Source organism: Euleptes europaea, chromosome 14 (genome assembly GCF_029931775.1).
Source record: "Euleptes europaea isolate rEulEur1 chromosome 14, rEulEur1.hap1, whole genome shotgun sequence".
NCBI classification, from domain to species: Eukaryota; Metazoa; Chordata; class Lepidosauria; order Squamata; family Sphaerodactylidae; genus Euleptes; species Euleptes europaea.
Genome location: NC_079325.1, coordinates 30,589,173 through 30,600,489, shown reverse-complemented (window position 1 = coordinate 30,600,489; position 11,317 = coordinate 30,589,173). Strand labels below are relative to the sequence as shown.

Genomic DNA, 11,317 nt, shown 5'->3' with positions numbered 1-11,317 from the left:
CGGCGGCCAGGCAATTTTGCAGGGCCCCCATCATTGTCTGGGCAGCACCAAACCATCAGGGACGAGAGCATTCCCAGTGGGAAATAAGATCACCAGAACAGATACAGCTACACAAAACTGCTTTTCAAAATCGCCAGGGTATTACTGGCCTCTTCCAAAGATGGCACAGAAGAGGGGAAAGGGCAAGGAGAACGGAGACAGGAGACCAGCTGAACTACGTTGCCAAGAGTAGCCTAATGGGCCCAGCAGTTTCCCTCCTTGGGGGAACAGTTCGTTGGTCAACCCCTGCTTGTAAGCAAGAGGCATGGGCTGCTGACTTGGGAGTGGGGGAGCACCTTCCTTTAAGCGAAGTCCATCTGAATAGGGCTGCAGGACCCTTCACCCTTGTGCTCCTGGTTGGGGATGCTGGCCTTCCCCTCACTGCTGCTGCTGCCACTACTGCTCCCTCCCTCTGGGGGCTTACAGGAGATATAGTCTCGCACTTCAATTTCCATCTTCTTGGCTTTCAGGGCTGCCATGTGCAGCTTATCCAGGAAGTCTGGCATGCCTAGAATGAGAAGAAGGGTTCACAGTGAGTTGGGGAGGGAGAGGATACCTCCATTGTCTAAGGGCTATTGACCAAGACCAGGATTTAAGCAGTAGCTTTCAGTCACAGAGAAGCATACAGAGCTGCCCCTCTCACTGTTCAAAGACGCTTGGTCTCTTCATCCTGACATCCCCACAGTCTTTCCTCCCTCTTTAGGAGCCACATAACAGAATTCCTGAAGTGCTGCCATTCCTGTTCAGGAATTTACACGGTGGCCCCGTGTATGACATGCGAACCATTCTGTGTACATTTGCAAGACTGTCACATCAGTCACCCACTGATGCTCCTGCAACAGAAATGCAGTACCTCAGGGCATGGTTTTTGCAGAACTCAACAAAATGGAGAGGATGGTGCATCTTAACTGCAACATGATGCACACTTGCCGATAGCAAGACTTAGTGAACTCAGTGGGACCGGCATCTGAGGAAACAGCTAGGGTAACTTAAAAAAAAAAAAACCCAGTGTGATGCAGGATGCTGTAAAGTCAAGTTAAATATCTCTTGTGGAAGGGTCCTGCAAAGTCAGCCACTGCCAACTCAGGTTCTTCTTGCTTCCTACAACAGAAGGGCATGTCCCTAAAAAGACCCCAGGCTCCATGGCCAGCCGCTCTGGAAGATAACAAAGCCCCTGCCAGCTATCTTGATGAATCGGAACTTCCTGTTGCAAGATTAAAAAGTCAACTCTCAGAAGGAAATGATGAGAATCACACCGCTTTTCACAGTTAACCAGCCTTAAAACAGTTAGAAGCGATTTTTCATCCAGCACAGAGGCCGTGACTTGAAAGTGACTCAGAGTGGATACTTTAAAAGAGTTTTATCATCCCTGCTTAACAGTCCTCATCTCAGGCAGTTTAAGCAATCTGGGAAAATAGCCCTGAACCTCTGGCATTACCAAAACTTTCTAGAGACCATTTTGAACCATGTTTTGAATCCATGCACAACACCTTGAGGCAGAACACCTGGGCTGAACACGAGGGGCATGAAAACGTGCCCTTTTGGGTCTTTATACACTGTCATGTTAATCCATTTGCTAGTTAATGCATTTCTATCAAAGCCTCATGGGAGCCTCTTTCCTCAACTGAGGGGCCCAGCTCCATGACTCACCACTAGACACCATCCAGCTTACACAGTAGCGAGGGAACACAGTCTGAGGGTTGTCGCTGTACGTTAGCAGGTAGTCAAAGCCATTCTGGGAAAAGAAACAATGTTAGCAGCCCCTTCCCAGGAGTCCATCCGGCAAGGCCTCCCACACAAAACCCCCAGTTTACTGAAAGCACGCTTCCATGGCTTTAGGCTAACTGCACCTGTTAGAGAGATTAGTTCTTGCCTCGCCTGAACAGCAAGAGCAGCTTATGAGCAGATGTCACTGCTTAGTACAGCATTATCCGAGTGTGATCGTTTGCCTTCTGCTCCTTCCCCCCTTCCAAAAAAACCTGAGAGCATCAGCAGTATGCTACCGCAACACATGTGCAAGCATTCCAGAACTGGGCAGGCCTGAAGTTTCCCTTGAAGGCTGGCAAGGAGCTCACCTCATCAAATGTTTTGTGAGGGCGAATAACCATCTGGGATTCATAGGTACGGACACGGACTAATTCAGGATCCTCCGGGATATTTGGGTGCTCAACCGCGCTGGAAAAAGTAGTGGAGAAAGGAAATGTTTCACTGAAGGTCTACAGTAGAGCTGAAGGCCTCACTATTCATATTCTGCAGCACATGGTTCTTTAGAAGGGCCTTGGGAACTTACAGCAAGGTAGACTTTGAACATTTTTATATAAAGCTGCCAAGAATGCCTGTCAGGGACTCAGGAACTGCAGGGCTCCCCACCTGAGGGATCCAGGGAATTACACCTTTGCATCTATTCACCAAGCCAGCAACACATAACATCTTTAAAGCAATGCCTGCTGGTCAGCTGTATGGCAGTGACAGACTTTTTAACAGCTCACTGCCTGACAATCAGCTGGGAGGCAGCCTTGAAACAAGGGAGTGAATCACAGCGGAGATGTGGAGACAGTGACAGCTTCCCACAGGAATTACTTTGATCCCATGGGAGTTCTGGATAGATGGAGCCTCTAAAAGGGCTGGCTCCAGGGCAGGCCCTTCATAAGACAAAGGGACATGAGCCAAAGAGGCTCATTTTCCCTGCACCTAAGCCAGCTCTTGCTCTTCAGTTTGAAAGAAGCAGGACCAAGAGATAGATGGAGAACAAGGGCAAAGAAGTCTGAGGCAGTGTTCCCTGCAACGAGGCTCTACCAGACTCAGGCAGGGCCTCTACAATGCCAAATCACAGCTAAAATGGGAAAGACCTGGAAGGGGGTTGTTTTCATGCTGCCTCCTTTAATTCCCTCAGCCCCCCCCCTTTTGAAAGCCAATACCTGGGGAGCAGAACCATACAAAGTAACACCACATACACACTTCATTTACATTTATTTTAATTGTGAGACATGCATCTTCCACCTGGAACAGGATCCCTTACCGTGACACTAGAACCATCAGATTGTTCTCCTGGTCCACGTTGTACCGTCGAACATACACGTAATCCCGTGAGTACATTGGATACTGAAGGTGGGGGAGGGGCGAGAAAGAAGGTCACACCATCACCTTGGAACATCCATCAGCCATACACTTAGCAGGATGTGAAAAGCTAGAGAAAGAAGCACTCACCGGAAAGTGAGTTACCCAGTGAACAACCTCCGACCCAGTGTCCTGATCTCTCTCAACCACCTCCAGCTTGATGACTAGCGAGTCCCATTTCTTGCGATACTCAGTATCCAGCTAGAAGATAAGAATTTAGGAGGGCTTACTTGGATTGAAGGGAAAATATTTTCTGCTTGGCAGAGAGCAAATTGAGAACTGATGACTCTTGCTGAAATGTCTGCCATAGCACCAGTAAATGAAAAGACAGTGGTTTGGACCCAGACTAAATTTCCCAACAGATAAAGGCTCCTTCCGAAGAGCCTTTATGCTCGCCTGTTTAAATGCTGCACCCTCAGCAGTTTAAAATGGAAGATATAGAAATCTACCATATTCTGACACTTTGCTCATGCAATTCAAAGAAAATTGACGCATTATCTCATAAGATGATGGAATGCTCTCTTTAAACACCACCAAGATAAATGGATTACTCCCATATAGGCAAGAATTCCTGCCCCTATAAAAAGAGACAAAATAGTCCCCTTTTTGCTGATGGACAGAGTTCCAAATATAACATTGGCCGTAGCCAAATATCTCTCCATCATATTTTCCTCTAAGAAATAAGTGCTCAGGACCTATGGGTGATAGAAGCAAAGAAGAAAAGGAAAAGGAACGGAACTCACTTGCTTCCCCCCTCATACAGCAGCCCACTGATCTCCGTGAAATGTTGCCCCTGGGGGACAGGGGATCCTGAGGATTGACATGGAGGGGATTGATGGAAACTGCCCATTTAATCTGGACCCAACCCAGTCGCTTACTCTCTCCTGGGTTACTCCTACATCAGCCCCTTGGGATAAGTTACCGAGAAATTCCCCTTGCTACCTCCTCTGCACACTTAAGCTATGTAACACACCCAACAAACCGCTTCAGAGAAACACTGAAAAACCGCCACAAAAGCTAAGAATTGGGGCCTTCAAATGAGAAAGGAGATTCGGGGTACTCACCTGCACATTGAAAAACTGCCTTGGGGTCACATCCATGTACGTCCCAAAGACTATAAAAGGAAGACATATCATGGCCACTGGTCAGAAGCAGACATTTCAGCTCAGATGTAGGGAAGCCTGATTAAAAAGAGCTCTTCTGTCTGACTGCAGGTGTTATGGAAATAAACAACAACATCAGAGCGGGAATGAAGAGAAGCAGCAGTGAGGCAGCTGCACACGAGGGAGAGTGACGGGACAAGGGTGGTCAGGCTTGACTAGAAAAATGAAGACTCTCACCAGACTGGAGAATTGAGATCAACAGCTGGAAGCAAACAATGGAAACATGTCATGTGTCACCCACATGCCAACTCATACCACCTCCACGTGACAAAGCCTAAGCAGCCTGGTTCTCTGCTATTTCTTTTCAAATCCCAGCTACATGTATGCTGCCATGTACACATGGGGCACTGTACACATGGAGCACTGTACTCAGGATCCACAAAATTTCAACTCTTTATGGCTCCCAAGACATGCTTGAAAGTACGCAATCAATGCTAGCTGAAGTCTGTGAAGCCAGTATAGGTTGCCAAGTGACTTCTGAACGTCAAGGAGGCAGGCTGACCGAGGGTGTGCTGCATACCTCCATGACTAGTAGAAGTATCATAACGCCCTTTAGGAGAAATTGGGCAAAAATCGCATAATTCACCTAAAGTGCAGAACTTGGCCCTGACCTGGACATCCCAGGGTAGCCCAATCCTGTCAGAGCTCAGAAGCTAAGCAGGGTTGGTCCTGGTTAGTACTTGGATGGGAGACCACCAAGGAAGTCCAGGGTTGCTACGCAGAGGCAGGCAATGTCAAACCACCTCTAAACGTCTCTTGCCTTGAAAACCCTATGGGGTTGCTGTTAAGTCAGCTGCAACTTGACAGCAAAGAAACAAACAGAAAGCTTGGGGTTGGATTCAGATTATTTTCCATCAGCGGAAGGCACTTGTATCAGAACAGAACTTTCAGGCCCCCATGCCTGCTACACCCCACTGATCTACCTGAAATGCTGCTCCTGGGGGACAGAGAGGCTCTCAGGAATGACATATAAAGCAAATGGGGGGGGGGGGAGCTGCAGCAGGTCAGGGGAACTGGTAGAAATTACATCTCCCCTTCTGTTAGCAGAAGATTCAGTCTGGATCCGACTCCTGGTCTTCAAAGGCACTAGATTTTTATGCACTTAGTACCTGCACGTCCTGAATGCTGGTAGGTGGAAGCTATTCAAAGGAGTCAAGCAAGCCTGTTGTCACTGGAGCCATGTGACTAGACTGCAGGACTTTTAATACGGCTGGAACTATGATAACAGTTACGGTTCTTTTAACGTTAATAAACTTGACTGCAGGACTCAGTCAACAGGTGGGGGGAGACCAGATGGGGAACTACCTCGATACTGGTACAGTTGAGACTCTCCAATCGGACGCCGCCACAGCTTGAAGTGCTTCTTGTCCATCACCATTTCCCAGCTCTGCTCCTCGGGATCAGAAGTTATGTCATTTTGGAGCTTTGTCTCCTGCGTCTGGTTCTCCCTTCCAGTGCTCTGAAACAGCCTGGTTATTTCTTCCATGCGCTTCATCTCTTCTGCAGACCTTGGGATGAAGAACAGAGACCCCAGTCAGTGCTCACTTGGCTGGATGTAAAAATATACACATGTCAAGGGGCCAGTTTTGACTGGTTAATGCACTGGAAAGCCATCTTCATTCCAACTTTTTGGTTAAGAACCAAGAGGAACCAAATGCTCCAAGATAGTTAGTTCCAAATGTGTCAAATGACAACTGGTCTGTGCTACCCGCAAAAATTGAAAGCTATCATTGCTCATGGCTCTTAATGGGTTCTCAATGGCATATGGGGATGTTTAAACCAGGAGTAGGCGGAAGGTCACTTAGAAGGGACCAGGCATGCTCCAAGCCAATAAGAATAGAAGAAGAGTTGGTTTTTATAGCCTGCTTTTCTCTTCCTTTTTAAAGGAGTCTCAAAGAGGCTTACAGTAGTCTTCCCTCCCCCTCCCTACAACAGACACCTTGTGAGGTAGGTGGGACTGAGAGAGTTCTGAGACTAGCCCAAGGTCACCCAGCAGGTTTCATGTGGAGGAGTGGGGAATCAAACCCAGTTCTCCAGATAAGAGTCCGCCACTCTTAACCACTACACCATGCTAGCTCTCCACCACTCCCCCATTGCTGTTGTAACCACTTTCTTATCCTTCCCTGTAAAGCTCCTGCAGCAGAACCTCCTCGCATTCTCTCTCATATTAAGACAACAGCCCTTCACGTGCATCCCCCCTTATTCTGGATGGGAAAGCACCGAGGCCTCCTTCACATGTGCATCCTTGTTCTTAATGGGAAAGAAGTGTGCTATTTACTCATTTTCCCTGCACCTAAGCTGCTGTTTGCCTCTTCTGGGGGGGAAAAACAGCGGTACTTGTATATTTTTACCCTGTAGGGTATGGTACAATTGGGGTGGTTTTCTTGAGAAACAGGAGAAAAGGTTTCCTCACCTGAGCACTGCAGACCTGCTCTGAAACATGTTAATTTTTATACAAGCTGCCACTTTGTCATTGTGCAAAGGCTTTTGGAAAAACTTCAGTAGCCCCCAGAAACAAAGTATGTGCTCTCCAGATTAATCAAAAACATTATCATTTCAACATGAACAAGCTCACAATTTAGCTCAAATACATATTACTACATATTATCAGCTCTGCTGCTGATTTTTGTTAAGAAAAATTAACATATTAAGGTGCTCCGAGCATCAGCCTTGTGTGTAGATAACTGACAGTAAGACCTGCATTCGAAAACACTTTCCCCTAGCACATGCAATCCTGGAAGACACAAGTAACCCTTTGCCCATTTTCCAAACCTTGGAAAACATTTAAAGTAATATATAAATTGCAAATGAATGCTTTGAACATATAATGCTTTATATTCCTATTGGCAGAACTATACTCCGTGTCTTCTGTGTAGTGAAATCCTGCACAGCAGGATTTTGTATTGAGAACTGGAGTGAAAAGTTAGCCCCTTTTTAGAGTAAAAGTACCAATCAAGACTGTAGTGAGTCTTTACTTTCTTGGCTGTAAGACAGACATGCAGAGAGATGCTCCTCTTGGGAAAGACAGAAATGCCCCCAGGCAACCTGGCAGGGATGCTCTGCTGAACTGGAAGGGCAATTTTTCCCTGCTGTCTTTCACATGCGAATTGCCTTGGTGAATGCCAGGCCAAGCAGGCAGGCTACTGACTTCTGAGGACTTACTTGCAGGGCAGCTACCAGTTAAATGGGACAGTCTCACATTGCTTTTCAGCTTACCTTTCTACACTTACTAGAGTGAATTGTGTGGACATTGCTTGCTACATGCTGTGGACTTAAAATCACAGACTATACAGTCACTTTCAAGTCCCAGCACACACACAGAGGAATATGTACAGCTTTTTTGCTGCGAGGCTCCTCAGAGCACAGGTCCTGAAGCTACCCAGTCACATTTTTAACACTCCTCGCTACCCCTTCAAACCAACCCCATTATTTCCATTTTAGAGGAACAGGACAGAGGATCAGAGCGTGACCTTCCTAAAGCCATGCAACAACTTGGTGACTGAACAGCAACTGCAGCAACTTATATCCAGTGCGCTACAATATGGTAGCCAATATCTATTCTCTGTGGTGGCTGCATTCTCCAGACAGCAATTCAGGAGGCAAAAGAGTGTGATGTTGCTGCACAAACTGATAGCTCTTTAGAGATCTGGCCCCCTGGTAAACTTGTCACCAAACACAGAAGGTCTCCCTATTCAGAGCACTTACATGCATTCAGGTATGTGTGCATCTACATAGTATGTGCCTTTTACAAACAAAACGTAAGAGATGCTTCTTTCATCATGAAAGAAATGGTGGGCAGTTTTTTAGCACAGTTCAGTTGACATCTGCTAAGACAGCAAGGGACTAAATATAACTGCCTCCAGGCTGCACTCAACCTGCCATTTAACCAGCTGTTCTCTATTTATTGGATTGTGTTAACTTTTCTGTAACTGACACTTCTTGCACAGTGACGATGCTAAGAAAAGTAAAACAGAACATTATCCTTGATCTGGCATCATCATTATTGCCTGATGCACATATGGCTGCTGTTGTTGACAATTAATAACATTCTAAACACTTCAAAAATAAAGCACCAAATAGAGCACCCAAAAAGTCCCGGGAGTTTCCCAAAGGGCAAGACGACTGCTCAAAGCCAGCCTCCACTAAGAAGCTCCTGACAGATATTCTCTAAGTACAATTAAAATTAAGCTCATGCAAACTGGATTTCAGGCAAGTTCTTTCTTTTGGGGAATACTGAGCATTAGGCAGTACGGTGTTCAGAGAAATTTGTGAACAATACTGCATTGTGGGGAAAAGGTCTTTGAAGAGTGAAGAATCATGAGCTTTCTAATTGCTACCCAGTTCCTCAAACATTTTTCCAACAGCTAGGCTATACGACCCATTGCCATAACATTACACTGCAGATCCAATTCCAGTTGGGCAGTTCAATGAGGAATTGCTGGTCTTTACTAAAATGCTCCTATTTTATTTCACGGCTTGAGAGAAATTACACACTGAGGGTGACCATCTCACTACTGCAAGGGATGGGGCAGATCTGCTTCCCATCATATCCTCCATCACTTATCAACTAAAAAGTTTGCACTTTTGTGAGTGAGAGCCTGTAAAATCACATGACCTAAGCAGGAGTCTCAAAGTTTGCTGCTGTTTAGATACAGCTTAATCTCTGTGTCAGAAGCTTTTTGTCCTCAATCACTTTTCAGTTTCCAAAAAATCCATCAGGTGGTTCAAAACAGATAACCAAGGAGAATTTGTTTTTTAAAAAAGAACAGAAAAAATGTTTTTAGTTTATATGATTCTTTGAAAACATGTATAAGGACAAAGCCTCTGTACCCTGATTGGTTTCAGGGCTGCAGCAGGAAAGTACACACACACACATATATGCAGGGACACTTTGGTCCAGAGAAAATGAAATACTGTAAAGCCTGGAAGCCAAGGAACTAAAGGAAGGCCACACCTTATCTGGACAAGATCCCTCCCCTTCCTGAGGCCATAGCTGCACCAGATCCAAGGGCCTACTAGCACTCCCAGAAATACCCACCTTTTTAGTTCTTCTTCTTTGATTCTCTCCTCTTCCCACAAGAACACACCGGTGAGGGCAGCCATCAGCTTACCGGCATTGCCATGACGTCCTTGGAACTTGCGCCACAAGGAGCTGAAGAGGCTCTTACGTGTCCTCTCAGAGTAGATATTACTGTACAACTGTCCAATCTGCTGGGCTCGCTGGACCCTTTGGCTGGTTACATAGCTGCACTGATTGGCCAGCAGGGAGAGAAGGCTCTTCTGCCTTGGACATTTCACTGTGTTTTTCTGTAGCCAAGCAAACAGCCACTGGAAGCCGCCCTTCAAGGACTTCTCATTCTGCCACAAACCCAGTTTCCCTTCATAGCCAAAGAAGCGGACTGAGTTAGTGTAGCAGGAATAAATTCTGGATGGAGGCCTCCACTGGAGTGGGTGGAACATGCCTGCTCAGCTTCACTGATAAGCCCCAGTCCTAATCAAGGGGAGAAAGATCAGAACAGATAATTAGTCACAGAAAACCCTAGCTGTTCAATCTTAAGGTTTTTAAGAATATGGCTATGATATGGTGGTTTGGAGCGGTGGACTCTGATCTGGAGAACTGGGTTTGATTCCCCACTCCTCCACATGAGTGGCAGACACTCAACTGGTGAACTGGATTTGTTTCCCCACTCCTACACATGAAGCCAGCTGGGTGACCTTGGGCTAGTCACAGCTCTCTCAGCCCCACCTACCTCACAGGGTGTCTGCTGTGGGGAACGGAAGCAGTAAGCCGGTTTGATTCTTCTTTAAGGGATAGAGAAAGATGGCATATAAAAACCTAATCTTCTTCTTGTGACATGGCTATGGTTTTGCCTTGTGCTTTTTGGAACTCATGTAGTGCTGCTAAATGTACTCCAGGCTTATCAGAGCAACAATCAGTAGCTGAGACTAATGTTGCAATACTGGCAGTGGGCTGCTGCAAAGTGCCCTAAATCAAAGTCTGGACCAAAAGCCTTTTTAATCTAGACTTTACTGTACTGATACCAGCTTTCTACAAGACTTGCTGCCTGGCTGCCTTAACCAAAGAGACAAGACAAGACAACTCACCTACTTCACATGTGGTATAGGGGAAGGAATTATTATGCAGCCATGCCCATGGCTGTGAATTGAGCAGACTCCAACACTTTTATATTACCTGCTTTGAAATGGACTTCAATTTTGTGAAAAATAACCAGACGCATTAGAGGGCCCATACAGACCAAAACTGTGGTTGATAGGTATGGGGTGCAGCGGCATCCAGGCCATATTGTGCTTATCTCAAGCACAATATTTATGCTATAAACTAATAAATTAAGAGCCAAACGGCAAGGCATAATTTGAACAGAGTGATGCTAACATCAGCATCCTGCACTTGTTATTCTGAAAGGGAGCAGATGCAACTAGAAAAACCAGTACAACACTGCAGTACACATGCAGACTACGCTAAGGGGGGGGAGGGGGAATAAGAGGAATAGGTGTTAATATTTAGCCTGGAAAAAAAGATTCAGCTTGTTTAATTGGTCCAAAGGCTAATTATCTTCTTAAAAGAAGTATGAAGTGTAGATATGGACCAGAGACAGAGAGCAGGCTGCGCCAAATTATATAGAATGTGAACTGAAAGGGCAGAGTATTTATTGCATTCTCTGTCAGAAATGATGCTCACAACACAACCTCTCACTATAAAGCATTTCTGGTGATGACCTCCTCTTCCCAATTTCTCACTCTTCCTAATCAGGGCAGCACATGCCAAAAATAAATGAGATGCTTCCCCACTTTCCTCCTGGATAGGATATTAAATCTGGCAGGTAATCTGCATTAGAAACAGGATCAGCTTTCCGTCCTGATTTGTAAAAAGTCTGTAAAAAGTTTGTAAAAAGTCTGACCTTAACCAGTAACCCAAAATGACCCTGATGCAAAATTCCCTTAGACCTGTGACAGCTGACCAGGAAGGCCCTCATCAA

The 11,317-nt window shown here is 45.8% G+C and overlaps 1 protein-coding gene across 1 annotated transcript; it reads right to left on the bottom strand.

The window, feature by feature from the left end:
- Positions 1-290: 290 nt before the first annotated feature.
- Positions 291-9,806, bottom strand: STARD7 (StAR related lipid transfer domain containing 7). Its single transcript, XM_056860587.1, has 8 exons — positions 9,358-9,806; positions 5,625-5,827; positions 4,221-4,270; positions 3,247-3,357; positions 3,059-3,141; positions 2,115-2,214; positions 1,690-1,774; positions 291-547 (listed from the first exon to the last, which is right to left on the bottom strand). The coding sequence occupies exons 1-8, from the start codon at positions 9,777-9,779 to the stop codon at positions 342-344; spliced, it is 1,260 nt and encodes a 419-aa protein (XP_056716565.1). The 5' UTR covers positions 9,780-9,806; the 3' UTR covers positions 291-341.
- Between the last annotated feature and the right edge of the window lie 1,511 nt (positions 9,807-11,317).